The 23,879-nt window shown below is 41.1% G+C and overlaps 1 protein-coding gene across 3 annotated transcripts in view; it reads left to right on the top strand.

Moving 5' to 3' along the window:
• LOC136675419 (muscleblind-like protein 1) overlaps positions 1-23,879 on the top strand; it is a 90,674-nt gene that overhangs the window by 54,403 nt on the left and 12,392 nt on the right. For all 3 annotated transcript variants that reach the window (XM_066651961.1, XM_066651960.1, XM_066651959.1), the window contains 4 exons: positions 15,686-15,856; positions 19,043-19,297; positions 20,258-20,497; positions 23,745-23,792. In XM_066651961.1, the coding sequence (XP_066508058.1) occupies positions 15,686-15,856; positions 19,043-19,297; positions 20,258-20,497; positions 23,745-23,792 (714 nt within the window). The remainder of the gene's footprint in view (positions 1-15,685; positions 15,857-19,042; positions 19,298-20,257; positions 20,498-23,744; positions 23,793-23,879) is intronic.

The raw sequence follows: 23,879 nt of genomic DNA, 5'->3' as shown, positions 1-23,879 counted from the left end.
AGTGAGTGTGTGTGTTTGTGTGTGTGTTTTATGGAAGACAGGCATCAAGTCATTTCTGTGCTGGCTCCCAGATGTTGGAAGGGACGTCTGCTGGCTGTTTGAACGGCAGAATTCCTCACTGTCTTCAAACGCAGAGTGAAGACTCATCTCTGTGTGCAGTGTTTAGATCGTCACTGATCCTGCTCTAACTAAAGTTACTTGAATTGTATTGAAATGTCTTGAGTTGTTTAGTATTTCTCTGTTTTTAGGTATCAGCATTGACTGCTTTATTTAGCACTTGGGTCAGTGGTATGGTGTTGTTTATGAGTAAAATACTGAAAGAAGGAGAGAGGGAATTAGAATTAGAAAGTAAAGTAAAACAGTGGACTGTATCCAGCTCGTTATTCACACTGAAAACTACAGTGGATTTTTTTAGACACACCGTATACTTCCCTTTCTCACAAACATCCATCTGGTCCTGGGGCTTAGATACTGTTATTCAGATGTACCCAGAGCTGATGTTTCTGACTAACCCCTATATCTGCTGACAGTTTCTAAAGGATATTTCTCAATAATGTTGAGACTTCTGAGACTCTTGTGCAAATTTGCAACTGATTTTAAAAGGGGAAGGAAAATGTTTGCTGGGAGTTGCTCCAGCTGAGAATGTAATCTGCTGCCTGTGTAATTTCACCTCACAGTCCTCCCCTAATTAGAGCAGGCCCCCCTCACATGCATCCACATGAAGATCTTACACACACTTTTCCGTGACCCAGAACTGTATGTTTAGGATTCAGTGACAGTTTTTCACCGGAAACTGTGCGATTGTAATTGTATTTCAATATTCAAACATTCTCCACTCTTTTATCTTTTTACACTCTTTTAATTGTGTGTCGTATTAAAATCACATTCTCAGTTTATTTAACAGAAAATAATCTAAAAATAAAGCCATGTGAAAAGTGAAGAGTTTATTGGGCGCTGCGTTGGTTCTGAGCTCCGTTGTGTTCCGGATGTGTTCTGTTCTTGAGGAAAATACTGTGTCCAACACTACTTTGTAGTTGTTGTTTTTTTTTTTAAATAAAATTACATTTGTCATTTTTAATACCACACAAGAGTTATAAAGTGATAAAAGAGTAGGAGACTCTTTGAACTTTGAATCACAGTTATACGTTACACAAAAAAACTTTTTTTTTCCTATTTCTTCAGAGACAATGCAGCTTAAATACTGACATCAGTCCCGTTACAGGTTCAGAGGAATTGCCCTCTAATGCAGTGCCAATATATTCACTTCTGCTCTGAGCTGAGAGCCGTTAACTCTGCTGGATGTTCAGATATAATATTATTTGTTCTAGAATAAAATACTCTTCCAAAGTTTGGATGATAGAGCAACGCTGTGGTGGTGCATCTAGTTCCCGTTTAATGAAGTGCAGATGTTAATAACTCTAATTAAAGACAGTATAAAAGGATGAAAATAGTCGGCTGACCGTAAGCAGAAATGAAGAAAAACAGAAAGGCACTGTGCAAAGGAAAGAAAGAGTACACTGAAGAGTGCCATTATTTCACACAGTAACTGGGACGGGGATGAAAGTTCATGCTGTGGAAAAGCACCTTGATGACGTTAGAAAGTGCTGTTAGACGATAGGCTGATTTCCTTGAGCTTTAATGAGAAACAGGCCGACACAGGGCCGTCAGCGCTACCAGAGCAGGCCCAGGCGGAGAAAAGGAAGTGCCGCTAACAATAATTCCCTGTGTTGGGGTGCGCTGAGCTCCAATGTTTACATATGAGCAAAGCCACAGCAATGTAGGGAACACACTCAGCGCTACGTCCTGCTTCAGTTCACACTACTTCAGCGCGAGCGAACTCTCGGAACTGTGTAAGAGTAGTTTATCAGAGGAGAACTCAAAACAGCTCTCATCAGAAAACCTCAGCAACTGCTCTGACTCCGGCTAAAGGCCCTTTGTAGTTTGTACACTTTCAAATCTTTTGAAAATATCTGATGTTGACATTTTCCTTAAAAGGAAATTCCACAAATTTCTACGTAATGAAGCCACTGATTTCACAATGATTTCATATGAAATTGTACATGGTCATTCATTCTGTAACCACTTCATCCAGTTCAAGGCAGGGGTGGGTCCAGAGCCTTCCCAGAATCATTGGACGGACGCAGGAACACACCCTGGAGGGGGCGCAGGTCCATCACCAGACATCACACACACACACACACACACCTATGGACTATTTTGCATAGCCTGTCTACCTAACAACAGGGGTTTATGTGTTTTGGGATGGGGGAGGAAACCCATGCAGACACAGGGAGAACACATCTCAAACTTTTCACAGAAAGTGGCCTGAGGAACCTGAGTGACCCGAGCACTTGAAGAACCTTTTGCATGATTAAAGGTGTGTTTGTATAGTGAAGGAGTTCTTCAGATCGATGGAGAAGGTGCTGTAGATGGCTCTATAATAGCACCTTTCAGAGAAGGGTTCTATAGGGCACTAAAAAGGGTTCCTCTGCTGTAACAAGCTTGATATCGTAACAACAGAGGAACCATTTTTGGTGCCATGTAGAACCCTTCTCTAAAAAGTGTTGTGTAGAACCCTCAATAGCACATTCTCCATTGATCTGGAGAACCCTTTAATCATGGAAAAGGTTCTTCGAGTGTTCAGGGTTCTATATATAACTAGTTCTTTACTAAAGAATCCTTGTAGAACCATCATTTTAAAGTGTGTACTTTACTCGACTCGACTCGACTTTACTTGGTTTAGCTTTTCTGTTTGGTACTTGGCACATGGAACAGAATTTTATTTAGTACCTGGTTCCAGGCGAGAACGCAGACACAGAAAGTGGCCTGAGGTGGGCTTCGAACCCACAACTCTAGGACCCTGAAATTGCGCTGCAAACTTAAACATCCCATTATTAATAGTTCATTTATGAATATGACGATGACGTGAAGGCCACTCTGCTGTTGTAAAGGCTTGTAAATGGATGGGGATTTTGATGATGGAAGGTGTATATTTGTCACATAAATGTAGGTTGTAGATCTTCTGTGTGTGTGTGTGGGGGGGGGGGGGGGTGTACTTGTGACCGGCAGTAAGAGGCAGGGGATGGCCTTTTTCAGACTGTATAATTAGACCAGATATCACATGACTAGGCAGAACCAGGGAGTAGGTTGCACAGACACACAGACCGGCCCCGTCCTCATAAACCACAGTGATATCCATGTTATTTTTGTATCATACTAAATGCTCTGAGGAAGCAAACTCACAGAGCACTGTCCTGGTTCAGGAACTGACCTCGTACCCCCTTCTCAACCTTCAGCTCAGCAGTGTTTCATTTGTAGTTCTTTACCCAAGTGATGGTTCCGAACCCTAATTATCTAAACCGGGCTTTTCAACCTTTTTGGACAGACACCCCTTTAGTGTTTAACTTCAGCTTACCATCCCCCCCAGCACCCCTCCACACCCACCCAAACACCCAGCACCGTTTCCACACCCCCAGCACCCCCTCCACAACCCCCTGCACCGCCTCCAACTGCCAGCACCCCCTCCACACCCACCCCAACACCCAGCACCCCGTCCACTCCCACCCCAACACCCAGCACCCCGTCCACTCCAACCCCAACACCCAGCACCCCGTCCACTCCCACCCCAACCACTCGTTCTATTAATTGGTCCTTCTAGTTAAAATATTTAAAACTATAAATACTGTTGACACTATAGTTTAATTTTTATTGAATTAACACAAAACAAACCAATTCTGAATGTTCTTAAAGTGTTTCATTTTAAGTAATTTATTTTTCAGTAGTCTGATTTTAGCTTTGAGCACAGTTTACCCAGTGAAACATGAGGAAAAGATCATTCCCTTTCCCAAACGAGCACATGCTGGAAAAGAGTTTCAGTGGCAGTGGGTGTAAGGTGGTATTACAACTTCCAAAAACAACTCCAGATATTATCACCTTACACACCTCAGATTAAGAAACTTCTCGTACAGCCCGGGCAGTTCCAGTTTTTTCCCTAAATGTTTTTCACAGCCGTAAATGTCCCTCTCATGATCGGCCCATGGACGGACGGAGAGCAGAAGTAGAGGAGAATGTGGTGAGGTCATAGCGGAAGCTGTGGAACTTCAGACGGAGGCCAAAGGAATGTTCCGTTCCATTTCATTTACTTCAGACCGGGCTGGAGCTGCTTCCTGAAGCATTGTAGAATACTCTCACTGTGCTACGATATTCAAACCAGCAGCTCTACAAACCAAAGTTCACTCTCAGCCAACAGTCTGCCACCAAATCCAGACACTCTGTTTTCCATTGGTGCTCACACTTCCGAAACGTCCTGGGTCCGTAATACATTGTGAATGTATTTTTAAGCGGTTGGCGAGTGGAGATATGATTAATGTGTTTTTCTTTAAATTTACAAAGCTATTTGAAAGCTGGTGTTGTGTCTTAATGTTCTTGTCCACTACAAGGTGCCTATCTTTCTTTGGTTTCAGACCAAATTTGACCCCCCAATCTGTTTCACATCACCAAATATGAACAGTGCAAGGCTCAAAAAGCGTTCGTTTTTACAAGAACCAACAGCCACTCGAAAAATTATGCTATGGTCTTATGAAGAGTTTCAGGCTTTCAGTTGTTCCTTTAACTGGTGCCCGATTAATGAATCCCTCGAGAACTGGGCGCTGCAACAAGCAATGATAAAACTACAATGATCTGTCCAAACTCATGCATTCAGTCCCAAAAAACGAAAAGACGATGATTAAACACTGTTGTGATCTCCGTTTCCGTTAGAGACGGGATTTTGTGAAATCACCTGCTACGTTTATTGGGGGAACTGTGGTAGTGGAAAACTAACCAGGGACCAAAAAGAGAGCAGAGCTGTGTAGAGTCAAATAGAATAGGTACTATGCAGTGGAAAATCGCTGTTATATTCACATTCTTCCCTTAAGCCACTCTGCCTGGTGATCTCTTATCACCATATGATGTAGTGAATCTATAAAATGGACACAAATATAAATATCCAACAGCTTAAAACTGTTAGCAGCCATGTCTGACCTTTTTACATATTTACAGTTTTACTTCTGATTGTAGACAGTGGAAGGTTTCTTATTTTAAGGGCTTCTTCCTGCACAGTCACCCCCTGCTGGATTCTGTTAAACTAACGAGGAAAAGTGTACTTTCTAAAGCACTTTGCAGCTAATCCCTGTTTCATTCGAATGTTCTGAGGCAGAGGTGGGGGTCTTAGACGACGCTGTTGTTATTAGTGAATGGCGCTTTGGCTTCCGGCGAGGGTTCGTCGGAGACAAGCTTTACCAGACGCCCCTGACGGCAGCAGAAAGAGCAGTTAGACACCTGCTTATCTCCAGCCCCTCTCAATGCTTAGAGCCCCAGACAACCCTTAACACACACACACTCCAAAATGCCCCCCACCCAGCTGTCCATCTCTAACAGAAGCGACTGTAGAAGACGAGTCTCATATTACACACCCTCACGGCTTCTGGAGCTGACATCATCAGAGACCCTGCATGAACCCAGCAGCGTGTGCTCCTCCGCGAGGGTTTTATGGTTCTGTTTTCACTGCCAGGTTTAGTTTTTTTTTTAAAGCATTTCACTAAAGAAGAGTATCCAGCGCCAATTAAACAAATGATATACTCATCCAGTATGTTTCATTTCATTCTGTGCTTTACTCTGGAAACTACACTCTCAGAAATAAAGGTACAGTACAGGTACATTACTGTCACTAAAGCTACAAACTGTGGAGTGTGTCTTTAAAGGTGCAGCAGTGGTGTTAGAGTCCAGTTGTGTTCCCTAAAGGTTCATTACATTCTCTTCTCCAGAAGGAGAGGAGGATCTCTGTAATCTTTCATTATACAACTGTGGAGAATAAAAGAACACAATAAAAGTCCTGGAGATGAAATTGGGGCGAATGAAATCAACACAATTTTAAAAGTTTAGAAGTAATGTATAATATGGAACTTAAAAATATACAATGACTATAGAATATGGTACTTTTATGTTCCCCAACTAAACGTATTGTTCATTAACCCTTAGTCTCTTTCACCCGCTCTCTCCCCGTCCTGCATCCCTTCTTTTTTCTTCCTTTTCACCAGACTATGTTAATTATCATCTTGACCATTTGTTTGTTTCATTACTCACTTTGTGTCCCGTGTGGTGAGTCTGACACCTGTTACTCTTTCTCACCTTCCTTTTTCTATCCACCTTCCCACCCCTTTCTCAGTCTTTATTTCTCTCACTTTCCTCTGACCCTCTCTTTACATGCTGTGATTTCAGTTTATTTTGTAGCTTTTCCCCATGTTCTTTCCTTTCTGCATTTTTTTCCTTCTCTCCCTCACCTTCATCTGTCTCTCTATGTCTTCAGTCTGCAACTGAGGCCTCATACACACTATACAGCTATGTGTGTGTGTGTGTTGGTGGGTGGGGATAGTCCCAAATCATGATTGTGATTGGTCTGTCATTTGATAATGTGCTAGACATTGTGCATTAATGATCCGTCACAGAATGAATGTTCAAAGAGAACCATTTAACACACACACACACACACACACACACACACACACACATCTGGTACCGATACATGTTTGAAATGTGAAGTTAATAATATTTCGTTTAAGTGTATTAGTCTCTCATACCCATGTGCGGTATTTAGCTGTTAGCAGTAATTTTTGCTACACACACACACACACACACACACACACACACACACACACACACACACATAAACACATATCTGTTGCTTACGTGCAGTATGCTGTATCTCTGTGGCACTGTACAGGTGCGAGTGACAGATTACTCCAGGAACTGAAAAGCGGCTGATAGCCATTTAAACTGCGCTGTGGTGTTTGTAGAAGAGACCTGCTTCTTGTACTGAGGTGTTATAGTGAAGGTTTAGATTGAAATCTATTTTACACCAAATATAGTCGATCATCCAAGAAATGCCTGGGTGAAATGTGTTTATTTAGTTATTTTATTCTAAAATACTGCTCAGTAGTTTGATTTTGCTTGTTGTTTGGCTCTGTTTTGGTTGTGCTGTGAGCTAGTACCCTGTAAGCTCTGAGGGTGTCATCCCTGTGAAAGCCCTTTCCTCTGTGTTCCTAGGTTGGTGTTCATTGTTGAAATGTGTGAATGTTGTTATCTGTCATTTCATTAATTTGGTTTGTGTTTGTGTTCTTTAAAGTTTAAATTGCCTCAGCACATGATTTCACCTCCCTGGTTCAGCCCTAACATGACAGTAAATGTCCTGAATGGTTAATTAACAACACAGAGTCTAATTTGGAGCAGGTTTTAAGGTGGAATGGGAAATCTGAATAAGAAACTGGCAAATAAGAAGTTAACTTCAGGCTCGTGCATTACATAATGTGTATTTGCAGCAGGATTTAAGGTGGAATGTTAAAAATATGCACTCTTAGTTCACCAGGTGCAACACAGCAATAAGTGAAGCAGGAATTTACCTGACAGAGGGAGTTAGAGAAGTGAAGGCAGTTTTACCCAGTGCACCATCACCCTACATCAGCAGGTAGAGGAGTTACTGGACCAGGAGAGGGCTTCTGGGAGTTCTGTTGGGGCCTTTCAGCAGCACTTGGTGTTAACCATGTCACGAAAAGTCAGTCCAGTGCTGATCCTTCTCTTGTCTCACTCTGTGTTAGAGGCTGTTTATGCAGAAGAACATGTTTTATCCTAATAGAGGAATATCTGAAGGGTTGTGCTGTCCGAAAAGTTTGGTAGTGGAATCAGCCTTCTTGCATAGGGAAAGCTTTGTGTGCAGTGTCGGTTTCACTGGGCAGGGCCCAAGTTTCCAGATGGAGGACTATAAGTTGTGTGAGTGTGAACACAGAGTCTTGAGAACAGCAAAACAGGGCAAAAGGTGGCTTTTTTCTTTGCTCGGGACGCGTTACTCCACTAAACCTTTTTGTTGTTTGCTGCAAAATCTTGGATAGTCCCCCTTTATGTTTTCTTCCTTAAAATATTACTGTCCAATATATTTAAATCATAGGACTTGATTTACATTACCCCAGTGATCTTCCTACAGTAACTGATAATAAATAGGTATCCATAGTTCATAATGTTTAAGTTAAAAGAAAGAGAAAAGAGAGTGAGAGAGACACAGAGAGAGAGGAAGAAAGAGACAGAGAGAGAGAAAAAGAGAGACAGAGAGCGCAAGGGAGTGACACAAAGAGAGAGAGAGAGAAATTGAGTGTTAGAATAAAATCATGAACACCATCTTTAATACAACACCATCAGACCTTTATACCCTGACTCTTTATGTAATCATTCTGCATGTTTAATATTTCTGACCATATGTAAACCCTGAGAGAACAAATACAGTGCTCTCAAATTATCATATGCTTTTCAAACAGTGTTTCATAATTCTGATCAAAGAAAAAGGTTCAGTCAGAGGAAGAGACCTCTGTTGCTAGGTTACCATCACAATGACAGACACGACAGTTCAACAAAGTGGTGCATAGAGAGGTGTGTGTGTGTGTGTGTGTGTGTGTGTGTTTGTGTGTGTGTGTGTGTGTGTGTGTGTGTGAAAAGGAGAATGACAAAAATGCACACACACACACATACACACATATGTGTGTGTGTGTTTAGTTACTGCATCATTTGAACACAGCAGCTGTATAGAATAGAAACACCAATAGAAACACTCCAAAATTACTCTGAATATAATCTTTTTACATTCCACTGAAAATCAAGAAATATACAAACAAGCCTGTGTGTTTGTGTCAATGGAGACATGCAGTTGACCTTTACATAGTATTTCTTGCTTTTTCATTGCCTCCTTCTCTGCACCAGTGTTCATCTGCGGTTGTTAATTCACACCTAGATCTCACCTCGACTCTATAGCTCCGTGGGCTGAGGGGCAATATGTTTTTGTGACTGTGAAAAATAATTTCACATTATCCTTCTCTGTGTGCATTATACAGTGTATCACTGACAGTTGCTCATCCAACATTTCTTCTAAAATCTAGGGTATTCAGGAAGATTTGGTTGCATTAATAGGAGCATTAGTTACAAATGACCATTCAACCCATCCCAAAGATGTTGGAAGGTCCTCTGTCACTTTCCACAGCTCCAGAGCTCATGGCTTATTTACTGACACTTTGCATTGTGCCTGGTGACGTTTGGGTCATGTGCAAATGCCTATGGCAGTTCCATCCTATTGGTCAGTTCACACCGTGTTAGAGATTAGACTAACTGTGTGCAAATGAACTCCAGCACTGTGTGAGGAAGGAGCCTCTCTTTTTAGAAGGAGTTTACACCAACTTTTGGCCATAGAGTGTATTCATCTATTCCCACATCTTTTGTGCTCTCAGCTGGTCACAGTTACAAGGCTATGAGTGGATATCTGCTTGTGTGTGTATACTGTACTGTACTGGTCTGCAGCCGTATACGGTGCCATTAAGAGCAGAAAGCATACACGGGGCTAACCAGAGCTTCAGAGAGGTGGTCTAAATCAGCCTTCTCACGAATTTAAGTTATAAAAATGACATTTCTAGGAAAAGTAATGAAAGGAGGTCTTTGAAATTCCATCCAGTGCAGAGAATTTTTTTATTTATTATTTTATGTGTTGCTGCAGTCAAATAACAGCTGTGGCGCTTCTAGTCGAGAACGTGAATTGTTATTTTACAGCACCAAAAATGACATATTTTCAGTGAGTATTACCCCAGCACAGGTCTGTCACAATAGCTACTTGTGTGGTCAATATACTGTCCCAGAAATAAGTGCACTAAACTATATTATTGCCATTTTAAAACTATTTTATGCCACTGACATCATGATAATATTATATCATTGTAATGCAATTACACACCTTTAAAAATCTTTCAATAAACTAAATAAATAAAACATAAATAAAATAATAGCACAGTTTTCAAAAGGCCCCAGAATGAGTAAACACAACCGGGTATTATAAAAATATCTCAAAATATCAATGTTATTTTATGTTGGTTTTATTGCCCACAACTAACAGACTTACATACATCTTTAAATGTGGCTGAGACTCTGCAGTGGAGCACTGATTACATCAGTGTGAGAGAAAATGTATAATGAGTCAGTGTGTTTGTATGTACTTGCCTGTGCATGGGCGTGTGAGTGTGTGTGTGTGTGTGTTTAGGCAGCACAGATTTCTCCATCCCTCTAAAATAATTGCAGAAGGCGGTGACTCAGCTTCCTGGGAATTCTGAGCCAGAATGGACAGCAACGGATTTCCTGCCCATCAGAAAGTGCTGAGTCACCAAACCTCTGAGTGACAGTAAATCCATTGTTGAGTCGGAGATATCAGTCATTCACAGCTAAAGAGAAGGGGGAGAAAGGGAAATGCAAAGAAGCATGATCCCTTCCAAAATGGTTCACAATTCTGCTTCTGTTTATAGACGATGTGCTTCCGCCAAACAGCACAAGTCAGGCTCATTCTCACAACATTTAGACAAAGTTAAAGCTGGGTTAACCCTGTCAGTGCTGAACTGCTTATGTTCAAATCTGTGAAGAAACACAAATATCACAGTGAGAGCTGGAGCTCTGTCTGCTTCTGTTCTTATCTGTAAAGGTTTGATGGTGTATTGTGAAGACGTTTTACGTTAAATGTCCTTAAAATATTACAAAATTAAATTTTTACAAATGTTGAAGATAAATAGGGTTTGTCAAATGGATAAAGTAATTAGCACCAGATTTTAGTGAAGGCCCTCACACTTGGGATGAGCAGTGCCTTTGAAATTTAGGAAAAAGTTGTCAGTTCTCTGTACAGTCGTAGAATCCGAATCTCTTTTTTTTGTGTTTGTGTTGTGTCCAAGTAGCTTCATTTCTGTTCTGGAGGCTGTAATCCCTTTATTTATGCTTTGTCCTTACCGTGCTTTCATATCAAAGAGCCAGAAGGCCACCAGATGTTGGACTGACTTTGAACTCATGTTCAGCTCGGTCAAGTGACATGTTTTGTTTATGTTCTAAGTGGAAATAAGCTCCAACAATAATAGTGTAAATAGAAAAGTGGTTAAAGAAATTATGGCAGCCTTCATGTGAGAATTGTCAGATTGTTCAAACAGAATCTTTTTTTAATTCAAGATTGCAAAACAATATTTGTCTTTTATGTGTTATATCATGTACCATAAGTGCTACTGTGAAAAGCTTCAGGAAATCTGGAGAAACACCATTCATTCATTCATTATCTGTAACCCTTATCCAGTTCAGGGTCGCGGTGGGTCCAGAGCCTATCTGGAATCATTGGGCGCAAGGCGGGAATACACCCTGGAGGGGGCGCCAGTCCTTCACAGGGCGGAGAAACACCAGTTCCATGTAAAGTTGAATGAACCTGATGTTCAAAGCCCTCAGATGGCACTGCATCAGAGACTGTAGTGATAAATAGTGTTCGAATTAAAACATTTGTCACTGAACAGATTTTGCCACTGCATCAAGAAATGCAAGAAATGTCTGTTCAGCACGAAGAAAGTCATACATCGATTTCTAATGATTTCTCTGGGCCCAGGCTCATCTCGGATGATCCAAACAACAGTCCATGCTTCAGCTTATTTTCATAAAAAATAGACAGTGTTTACCATATATTTTTATTAACGTTATCAGTGATAGGTGCAAAAGCCAACATATGGATTGGGGCCTGGGGGTAAGATAGGTGAGGGGTGGGGGTAGGGTAGGGTAGGAATGGGGGTAGGGAAGGCATCATTGATGTGGAGGCAATCTGGGTTTTTAAGCCTTGGAGACACTACACGACTTTTAAAGTTGGAGCAGATTATAAACAGCCTGGGTTTCTCATACAACTTTTCCCCAACAATTCAGCTGGCGCCCCCTCCAGGGTTTGTTCCCGCCTTACGCGCAGTGATTCCAGGTAGGCTCCGGACCCATCGCCACCCTCAACTGGATAAGGGTTACAGACAGTGAATGAATGAATATCCTCAGTTCCCAAACACTTAAACAATGTAAGTAAAAAAAAGGTGATGTAACAGAGTGGGAAACATCACCATGTCCCAACTTTTCTTGGAGAGTGTTGCAGGCATAAAATCCTAAATGCATTTATATGTGTTTATTTATTTATTTAAACAACACAATTGAGTTGTTCAGTGAAAACACAAGAATTCTTTTCTTTGTACATTTGTCAGTTAAATACAGGTTCAAGACATTTAACACATCGCAGATTAGATTATTGTTGTACGGCATGAAGTGCCCTTGAGCAAGGCACCTAACCCCCAACTGCTCCCCAGGCTGCCCACTGCCCCCTAGTGTTCACTAGTGTGTGTGTAAATGTGTGTTTCACTGCACGGATTGGGTTAAATGTGGAGAACAAATTCCTCTGTGTGCAGCACAGTGGCCAATAAAATTATTCTGATTCTATTTCAAATTCTAAAATGTCCTATCTTTTCTGGAAAAGCGGTTTGTGAAACTTGAAATTTGAATTCAACTATTTAAATGGTTAACTTACAGCAACGAAAACCTAGCGTCTGAATCTCAGTGTACAACAGCTTTTACAGGGGTCTGAGCAGCTGTTCCAGTTTAGATTCTGTATGTTGACTGAAAGGGTTAACCATGCTCTATAAAAATCTAGTCTGATTCGTAAGCAGCAGTTCAGATTGGAGACGCTTTCTGATGGAGGCAATGCTTTTATGCAGAACTTGATGAGGGTCAAAAGAGGTCAAGTGGGGTGAGGGGAACTTGATTCCTCTGCCCTTTCTGCACCCCAACCCTTCCAACTTCCACCACCTACCAACCTTCTCTTTTACCTCCACAGCTTACATCCCTTGTTTCCTCTTATTTGATCTTTTACTCAGTCTTTTTGAGGTCATCCAGTCAGATCTCTTGCACATGCTCCATTGAGTGCCTTGAGGGTTGTCACACCTTTTCCAAATATTACCCCCACTCCTCTTTCAGACACATGGCACCCTTCAACTTCATAATGTCAAACCTTTTTCCAGCAGCGTCCCTTAAACTTTCTTTACTGTATCGCTATATTCTAGACATTTCTACTTCTTTAAAACTAGTTGCTAAGAGACCTTGCTCTGACTGATCTGGAAGCTAAATTTAACTCAGGGCATATTTCACAGATGCAGACCATGGCTGTATCCGTAATAAAAACAATCAGAACTGTTCAGATCTGAATGATAAATGCAGCAGCTCAGTGGAGAGACGTGCTGTCTTCATGTTACCACAAGTAGGAGTCAGTGGAATAATAAAACAATGCAGCAGTCTTCCACCTTCTCCACATTGGGGATGCTATCAAGCATTGTCTCAAAGGATTCTGTCTGTCTCTGTCTGACTGTCTGTCTGCCTCTCTGTCTGACTGTTTGTCTGTCTCTCTGTCTGTCTGTCTTTCTGTCTGACTGTCTGTCTGTCTTTGTCTGACTCTCTGTCTGACTGTCTGTGTGTCTGTCTGTCTGTCTTTCTGTCTCTCTGACTGTCTGTCTGTCTGTCTGTCTGTCTTTCTGTCTGTCTGAATCTCTGTCTGTCTGTCTGTCTGACTATCTGTCTTTCTGTCTGTCTGAATGTCTGTCTGTCTGTCTGTCTGTCTGACTATCTGTCTTTCTGTCTGTCTGAATCTCTGTCTGTCTGTCTGTCTGTCTGACTCTCTGTCTTTCTGTCTGACTGTCTGTCTGTCTTTGTCTGACTCTCTGTCTGACTTTGTCTGACTCTCTGTCTGACTGTCTCTCTGACTGTCTGTGTGTCTGTCTGTCTGTCTTTCTGTCTGTCTGAATCTCTGTCTGTCTGTCTGTCTGACTATCTGTCTTTCTGTCTGTCTGAATCTCTGTCTGTCTTTCTGTCTTTCTGTCTGTCTGTCTGTCTGTCTGTCTGTCTGTCTGGGTATGTTCAGTAGGTCTAGACACATTCCACTTTGGTCAAAAGAAAATCTAATCTCCTGTGGACAAGCCATAACTTTCTTAATTTAATATGCATTGTAGCTCTTTTTTTATGGGTCCATTCTTTATTAAATGGCAGCTAGCGTTTTCAAATGGTGAATAAATAAATGCTGGAAGCTATCATACATTAGAACAAGTACAATAATAAAAATTATGTACCAACACCATTTCCTGAAACTTTTGCTAAAATGTGATTAAAAAAGGCTTTAAATATTTAAAAATTTTAAATGTTTAAATTAAGTTTCTAGGTGAAAGTATAAGGATTTTAGAAGAAAAAGTTTAGTGGAAAAAGCCTATTCAGAAAAACACCTGAGTGTCTGAATGGAGGGATATTGAAGGAGGGATAAAACAAGACGGATGAGTGCAATCGGTCTGAAACTTGACGTGTCTCATCACGTGAAAACTGGTCAACTTAAAGTAGCTTTAAACTTCAGCCAGTGCTTCCCAATTTGGAAGCTCGTATTCCAAAATCCGCAAGTCGGATTGCTCCAAAAGGCACAATCAAAGTAAATGGCTATTGCTTCTACAATCCTGTGAAATTTCATGACTCTACCTTAAAAGCCCTAGGAGTAGTAGCATTGCAAAAAATGTGAAGAGAATAATAATAAAATTACAAATAACAGTAAGTTGGATCTTCTAAGAAAACTTCATTTAGAAAAAAACAAAAAGTGTGATTGACTCCTTAAACAAGCAAAGATCACTCAAAAATAGCCGCTAATGTGTTCCGTGGTGCCAAATATCCCTGGACTAACCTCAAGCAGTGGCATGGGGCTATTTAGTGGAGTGTGTAGCATCTGCTGAAGACATTAGGAACCAGGTGGCACTTCAGACGTCACACTAGTGAAAGAGAGAAAGCTGAACTTAGCTCTCTCTCTCTCTCTCTCTCTCTCTCTCTCTCTCTCTCTCTCTCTCTCTCTCTCTCTCTCTCTGTCTCTCTCTCTCTCTCTCTCTCTCTGTCTCTCTCTCTCTCTCTGTCTCTGTCTCTCTCTCTCTCGCTCTCTCTCTCTCTCTCTCTCTCTCTCTCTCTCTCTCTCTCTCTCTCTCTGTCTCTCTCTCTGTCTCTCTCTCTGCGCTGACCCATTTCCTGAAATGTATAACATTCTGACACGTGGCATTCAAACTGAGCCTTTTGTGATTCAAATAAACAAAATATGCACAAGAACGTTGCTGAGGTGTTAATGGAAATGTATTACTGTGATTAGGACAGGATCGGGTTTATTCGAAAATGTAGCCAAATGTGATACAGATCACTAATTAGTTGAAATGAAAAAAATAATTTCCAGTGCTGCATTGTGTGTCAGCTCCAGGGTCCTGAAGGTCGTGGGTTCGAGTCCTGCTCTGGGTGACTGTCTGTGAGGAGTTTGAAGAGATGTGTACTGTAGTTATATAAAATTGATGTGAACTCAGAGAACACATGGGTCACAGAAGCACAGATCTATACACTCAACCAGTGCATTACTGTACACCACAGAAACACATCATAAATCAATACTATCATCTTGTACAAAAGCCTGACAGCTCTGTTCTGATGATGACACTGCACTCTCTCGCTCTCTCTCTCTCTCTCTCTCTCTCTCTCTCTCTCTCTCTCTCTCACACACACACACACACACACAGTAGTTATACAGGGACACTGGCTTAGAGCTTGATAAATCACTTCTGCTGATAGAGAGACAATAGATGTCAAAGGAATTGTGCTTTATCCTAAAACAACAACTCTATTGACATAAATTCACACCACTGTAATGTAACTAATGTCCCTTTCTCTCTCCCCTCTCTCTACTCATGTTCCTTCACTCTGTCACTGATCAGTATTTCCCCCCTCTCTCTCTCTCCCTCAGGGCCGCTGTTCCAGAGAGAACTGCAAGTACCTGCACCCACCTCCCCACCTGAAGACACAGCTGGAGATAAATGGCCGCAACAACCTGATCCAGCAAAAGAACATGGCCATGCTCGCCCAGCAGATGCAGCTCGCCAATGCCATCATGCCCGGCAGCCAGCTTCAGCCAATGGTGAGACCTCCTTCCAGATCAGTCTCTTTTAAAGGGGAAGGAACCATTTCCTGTGAACAATTCTATCAAATAAGCTCCATACAACACAGAGAACACCCTGACGCCTCTAAAGCCCTATTCAGACGAGGCGTGATGTACTGTTTTAAAGCTGGTGTAATATTGTTTTTCCACAAGACGTCGGTAATGTTTACAATGGATTCACATTAGTTAAGAAATCTCAGTGAAAATAACAGCAATGGGAGGAGCTACTCGAGTCACATATCACTGTCACACTGTGGATCAGACACAGCAGAATAAACTGTTCCGTACTGTTCTGAGAACAGCGCACAACATAAAAAATATCCAGCTCTCAACAACCTCATCTTTTAGTCATTAATAACAGACACTGAGCGAGGAGATGGCAAACAATTTACTGATCCTTCACACAGTGATAAAAACCGTTTAATGAGTAACTAAAAATCTCAAATCCCTCTGAATGTAATTTATAAAAAAGCTGTATTTGAAAGAGATAACTACAATTTAAATTCATACTCTCTACAGTTTATAAGCCAGTGGGCTTTAGCTGGCATGTGTTCTCTGAAGGATTTCAGACTAAAATATACATTAAAAATAGTGATGTATACCGTGATATAGCCAATATTCTGCCACTAGATGTCACACTACAGAAAAGCATCTCAGACCAGAACAAAGGATTCATATTCACCACTCCCCTTCCCTTCAGCCCATCCTGTTTATATCTTTAGCGCAGTGTCAGAGAAAGCACCGGCTAAACACAGAGGGGCACAGAGGCCTTTATAGCTGAAGAACATTGGGCTTGTTTTGGTGGAGGAATATTTCACATGGAACTATGACACTGTTTTGTCTCTTGGGGAGGGCAGAACTAACCATGGAGAGGCTCAGCATTTTCACACACACAGCCCCCCTGGCTTTGAAAACAGCACACAGAGGGCGTGTGACTCCATTCTCAGCTCAGGATGCATTTACTCCTCTATGTCTTTAAATAGAAATACGTTGTTTGGTACTATTTTAAAGTTTAAACGTCAGATATAGCACTTTTAATTATTTGTTTTGGACATTTTACTTTCATTAACTTTGACTTTCAAAACATTAAAACATTAACTTTCAAAGGTTTGGCACCAATAAACAATAACATTATGACCACCTCCTTATTCCTACACTCCACACTTTCTATTCTCCACAGAAGCACTCTAGTTCTACAGTAACAGACTGTACTCCATCTGTTGCTCTGCATACTTTATTAACCCCCCCCCCCCCCCTTTCGCCCTGTTCCTCAGCGCTCAGGACCCCCACAGAGCAGGTGTGATGTGGTGGTGGATCATTCTCAGCGCTGCAGTGACACTGACGTGGTGGTGGTGTGTTAGTGTGTGTTGTGCTGGTGTAGAGTGGATCAGACACAGCAGTGCTGCTGGAGTTTTTAAACCCTGTGTCCACTCTCTGTCCACTCTGTGAGACACTCCTCCCTCGTTGGTCCACCTTGTAGATGTAGAGTCAGAGACAGTAGCTCATCTGTCGCTGCACAGTGTGTGTCGCTCGTCCTCTAGTCCTTCATCAGTGACACAGGACGCTGTCAGCTGGATGTTTTTGGTCGGTGGACAACTCCTGCAGTACTGCTGTGTCTGATCCACTCATATTTGACTGTTCCTACATTGTCAGTACATAGAAATATCTACATCTGCACATTAAGCAAATTAAATCCAATATTAGTTCATCTACAGAAAGTACTTACAGAAAGTAGGACATTCAGAGGTCATCCTGTAGATTCTGCAGACTTTAAAAAATAAATATTAATCAGCTTTTACATTTGGTCTAGGTTGAAATAATATATTAATATAATTTTCCATATTCTCGAATTCCCTCCGCAGTATTACTGATAAAAAGCTCATTGGAATGTTGTATGGAAATATGATGGTTTTGTCTATTAGGTCTCTGGAGTACTTTTTCTGAGCTCATTATTAATTATTATTTATTGATTTAATTCTGGATAGTGGTGCTGACTCCATGCAGATGCTATGTTTATGTCAGCATGTGTTCCCAATATGGACTTTATTGCATGTTTTCATTCATGCTTGTAAGTGTTTTCAGAGATATACAGATATCTGACTGAATTTTATTTGAGCTCTGTAACAGTAGTTTGACTATAAAGATAGTAATTCTAAAATAAACGAGAGTAATTTGAACTCTCTCTTTTATAGCTGATCCTCTAATCAAAAATGGAGTGTTTTTAGTCATAATCGTAATTATGAAGTTCTATATTTGGTAACTACATTTCTACAAGGGCTGGACGATACGGCCAACATTTATATCACAATATATTTCTGAATTTTAGTCAATACGATATAATTCCAATATCAATATGAAAAATAAAAAAGCCACAGAAAAACTGCCCAGAACCAAATAGAAACATGACATCACCATTAAACAGAAACCTTTTGGATTTGTCAATATTAATATTTTTTAACTAACTTTAAAACTGAGTGCTGAACTGACAGCGCCCTCTAATGACCATCAGTAAGTGACAGACGCTGTAAATAATGAATACTGAAATATTGTTATATCATTCATTTCATTCATTCATTCATCTGTAACCGCTTATCCAGTTCAGGGTCGCTGTGGGTCCAGAGCCTACGTGGAATCATTGGGCACAAGGCGGGAATACACCCTGGAGGGGGCGCCAGTCCTTCACAGGGCAACACAGACACATTCACATTCACTCACACCTACGGACACTTTTGAGTCTCCAATCCACCTACCAACGTGTGTTTTTGGACTGTGGGAGGAAAACGGAGCACCCGGAGGAAACCCATGCAGACACAGAGAGAACACACCAACTCCTCACAGACAGTCACCCGGAGGAAACCCACGCAGACACAGAGAGAACACACAAACTCCTCACAGACAGTCACCCGGAGCGGGAATCGAACCCACAACCTCCAGGCCCCTGGAGCTGTGTGACTGCGACACTAACCTGCTGCGCCACCGTGCCGCCCTGTTATATCATTGTTATAGAAAAATATATTGATATTGAGTTATTGTCCAGCCTTAATTTCTACTAGTCCCTAGTTCAACTACATTTTATTTTAGAAAGTTCCAGTTTAACTTTTTTCAGACATAAGACAGTAATGTTATACATCCCTCTCATGATTTATTTTCTCTGTGTCTCTTCAGCCTTTGTTCTCAGTTACACCGAATCTCGCCACCAATGCTGGAGCAGCAGCAGCAGCAGCGGCAGCGGCAGCTTCATTAAACCCTTACCTGGGCCCTGTGTCTCCAGCTCTGATGCCTGCAGAAATCCTGCCCAGTGGTCAGATGTTGATTGGTGGAAGTCCTGGTGTAGCCACTGTTCCTACCACTGCTAACGCTGCTGCTGCCGCTGCCTCTGCTGCCGCCGCACAGAAGTTACTGCGCACTGACCGCCTGGAGGTAACAGCAGCCTTTTCCTTTCACATCTGTTCACATCTGACTGTGCCCCTGTGCACACAGGGAGGTCCATAAAGACATTGTTTGATGAGACTCCAGTGGCCGACGCAGAGCTCTCGCTTTAACCCAACTCTGCGCAGCACTGGGGTGAACTGGATCCTGAAATAGCAATAATGTTTTACCTGAAAGGGCAAGTATTCCCACAGACCTCAATCACAGAAAGATTTCCCACTAGAGGCTGTTATATCTGCAAAGGCCTATATGTTATTTTACAACACACACGTTAGTGTGCATTTTAGTTGTGTGAGATAGTTACAAGCGAAAGTAGGCTCCATTTTACAGAGAGAAAGAAGACCGTTTTGAGCAAAACAAAAACATAGGTGGTGCATTAATGGGATAAAGGCAGTTTACACAGACACACAAGACATGAATAGGGCTGAGAACGCTCAAATGGACCAAGAGTCTACAGCACCTAATGTTGTGGGTGTTGCTGCCCCCTAGTGTCCTAGTGTCTATGCATTTAATGGGTATAAAGCACTGGTCAAAATTCAGTGACCACTCTTTTTGTCATTTTCAGAGGATACTTCTGAAGAGATCAGATAAAAGAGAATTAAACTTGAGCGTAGAAGGATAATGTACATTCAAAATAAAAAGTGAATATTTGAATCATAAGAAGCAGAAAACGTTTGTTTGGACTTCCCTTTTATTTTATATTATAATAATATAATATAAGGCAAGTCGTCTGAAAATGGACCCTAAAAGAGTGAATATTATATGTAATTTACCTTGTAAAATATTTGTGGTTTTTTTTCCCGTTTTGTAGATTTTGAACAGAAACCAAATAAATGAAGGATGATTTTGACTTTTCTGTCCAGAGCACAGTGTGTTGCAGTAAGAGAACATTGCTGAGGTTAATAGTTGAACACGGTGGCTAAGCTTCCTGTTTATGTGCGTGTTTCTCAGGTGTGTCGTGAGTACCAGCGTGGGAACTGCTCCCGTGGGGAGACTGACTGCAGGTTCGCACATCCAGCAGACAGCACCATGATCGACTCCAGTGATAACACAGTGACCGTGTGCATGGATTACATCAAAGGCCGCTGCTCCAGAGACAAGTGCAAATACTTCCACCCTCCAGCTCACCTGCAGGCCAAGATCAAAGCAGCCCAGCACCAGGTGAACCAGGCCACAGCCACCGCCGCCATGGTGAGTACAAACTCTGCAGCTGTCCACTGAAGGAGAGAATTTATTTACACACTTAAATACACAGGAACATGTATGAATTCCATGTATATTCACATTGGATTTATGGATTCATTTGTACAGCCACATTTATGTCAAAAAACATCAGAGTCACCGCGTGCAGTTCTACAAAAGCATTATATAGTTATAAATGATTAGAACTAGCAATATTTACTGCAGATTAGTCGTATATGATGCTAATATTGTGTACGTTTAAATCAGCATTCTCTGAATAACAAAGGATTCTAAATGTTTGAATGGTGGCGGAAATTCTAAAAAAACTTCGATAGAATCTTGTTTCTTGTTTAATGTTTTTCAAAAGTTGGTGTTGTCTTCTTAAATCATTCTGAAGTTCTAGTTCTATGTCCTAGTTCTCTACTGAGGGACCTGAAACTAAACGAGAGCCCCCAGCCTTCACATGTAGTACATAGTTGTGTACACTGTGTCTAGGTTTTGGTCAAATATAAAAACACATTGCCGTATATTTGAACATGGATTTACATTCACATTAGAACCGCAGGGTCAGTGTGGTCAGAATATGTTTTTTATTTCAGTTTAAATGATCAGCCTGACAGTAACACTACATTTATGAGCGTTCCTAACAGAAGTGACTTTGCCGTAACTCACCTTTGTTCTTTTAACATGTGACTACTCGCATTACTGTTTTTCTTATGCTTTAATCATATTGCAACATAATGTTTAAATGAGTGATTAATATGGGATTAGTTTAATACATTTTCTAGTGTTCACAATTTCAGTGAACTTTGGAAGTGTTTACATTTTTATAAAGTGTTACAGAGGAATGGACAGATATTTCATTTTACACCAAGTGTCTGGAAGCTGTGTGACAAGCTGCTGACTGTGTACAGCTCGAATGATGTCTATAGAAAGGCATTGCCTAAAGATTGGGATGCACTGCAGCAGCTCCCTGTGTTTCTAAAATCATCAATGCCAAGTATCAGCCAGAGGGGTGTAAAGCCCTTCCCAACACTGGGCCCTGAAGACATGGGACTGCACTCTCTGGAATGATATAGCACCATCCCAAACTCGGACATGAGTTGGAGTGAGCTTTAGATCGAAAACTAATTATCCAACATCCAACATTGTTTCTATGGCTCTATGCATTAAATCCTGATCTTCTCCCCATTTCAGCCTTAAATTCAGAAGAATAGTTGCCTACAGTCTCTGGACATATAACGTATGTGATGAATGTGCCATGTCATACAATTATAATATATAATATATCCCAGGAATATACTGTACCTGATAATATTCTGATTCAGAGCAGACTGTGTTTTGATCTTGTTATACTCACTGATCCTTTATTGTGTGGTACAAAATCAAACAATCACCTCTTTACCTCTGATTCTGATTTACAAAAACAACTGTTTAAATACTATTTGGATGTAATTCATATTTACTTTGGGAGGTGTGTTAATGTGATGTCACTGCAGCGTGACTCTAAAGCAGTGGTCTTCAAATCTAGGAATGACATCCAGGTTCCAGGTCGGATTTTACTATGCCCAGCAGGTGACTATGACTGGCCAGTCAGCTACAGTTGCTGTTACATCTATAAGCTGTTTCTTAACACCAAGGACACAAAGAATGTTCTCTAAAAGACGGCTCTTAAGACGTCACCTCCCAAAGGCTAATTCACGATGCCTCACTGATGGGGATTTTGAGGTCATTCTTGTCCTCACCGATGCATCAAGTCCCAAACCAATGGGTCCTCATTGTTTTGTGGGGATCAAGAACAACATGTGGGTACTTTACCTGTCCCTGGTGTTTGTGTTCTTGACTACAGGAACTTAATTTGGGCAGTGGAAGATAATGTCAGTCAAAAACACGAGAACACAATACTGTGTCTAATCGGAAGGTGGTATACACCAGGTTATTAACTCGTGTATACAACTTCACTCTGTTCAGATGCTTTATCATTAAATAACAACTAAGCGCTTTTTGAGTAATAACAAATCTGATTTTTATCAAAAAACACACAATGAGACAATTCCACACACATTTGCCATTTTCTCCAGGGGAAGAGGTCACAATATAGATCACATCTCATAAACCTGTGTGTCATGTTGAATCCTGAGGTTTAAGAGTGGTAAATAAGACTTTGTCCGCCGCTTGGATGCAGTTTTCCAGTTTTCGCACCTTCAGAAATGGCCTTGGTGTCATACTGTGTGATTTAAAATTCTGGCCTAGAGCACGGATCTCAGGTCTGAATTTGAAGACCTCTGCTCTAAAGTGTGAACGATTTGCTCAGGATCATAGACCTCGGTGTAAATGACGTAAATGGAATACCTTTGTGACTTTTTGGCATGTTTTAATGTTCAGATACACACCTGAGGTATGAAAGTGCAAACTTTAAGCCACAAGAAAACAAGTACATTTTAAGTGCCTCTGTATTTTCCCTTTTTCCAGAGAATATTAGGGATTTCCTTTACAAAAATATGCTTAAGGTTAATGTAACCCGGGTTATTATATCTGTAGTTGTTTTATTATTCTGAACATAAATTACAACAGTGTGCATTCTGTAAAAACTGATGTGGAAGATTGAGCCACTGGGACATTACTCCACTTCCCCAAGTAAAAAATAAATCATAAATATTTATAGGACTGATTTCCCACAGAGGGATTAAGCTTAGTCCTGGACTAAATCCTCCTTTCAATGGAACGTTCAAAATGCTGTGGAGTCCAGGACAAGGCTTAATCCCTGTCTGCGAAACTATCCCATCGAGTCTGTTTCAAACAGGGACTCCATGTACTGGACTCTATCCTTCAGTGTCGTATACTCATTCAGTACATTGTGTAACCCAGGCCTCCAATGAGAAACTAAACAGTAAAATGGGTTGATGTAACAGTATGTTAATATTATGTGATTTCTTGTGTTTTGATGTTGAGAACTGAGACTTTTATTATGCTTGTTGTTCCACAAATGTTGTAGTTGGAAGCACCCCTATGAAAGTGTTAATGTAATCCCTAGCTGTAAATATTAATTACTCTCTATTGCAGTAGAAAGTGCATGTCATAGTCCTGATATCCCCTTTGTATACTGCATTCCAAATGATTTGTTTTTTATTTGTTTTTTCTCACCCACCCAAAATGCACTGCTGCCCCCATGATGCACCTCTGCTTGCTGTTTATGTTTATGCGCTTGAACCCCATTGGCCCATTGCCATCATGTGCTCGCTGCCTGCTAATTAAGACGGCTGTCAAATCACTGAAGCGACCCCTCGAGGCCACCTTTGACCTGGTACTATGACCTTTCACCTTTTTGCTTGGCATGTTGCTTTATTGTAGTGTCTTAACAAACAATAATTTGCAAGCATAGTACTTTTTA

This window comes from Hoplias malabaricus, chromosome X1 (genome assembly GCF_029633855.1).
Source record: "Hoplias malabaricus isolate fHopMal1 chromosome X1, fHopMal1.hap1, whole genome shotgun sequence".
NCBI classification, from domain to species: Eukaryota; Metazoa; Chordata; class Actinopteri; order Characiformes; family Erythrinidae; genus Hoplias; species Hoplias malabaricus.
This window is presented reverse-complemented; position numbering and strand designations above follow the sequence as displayed.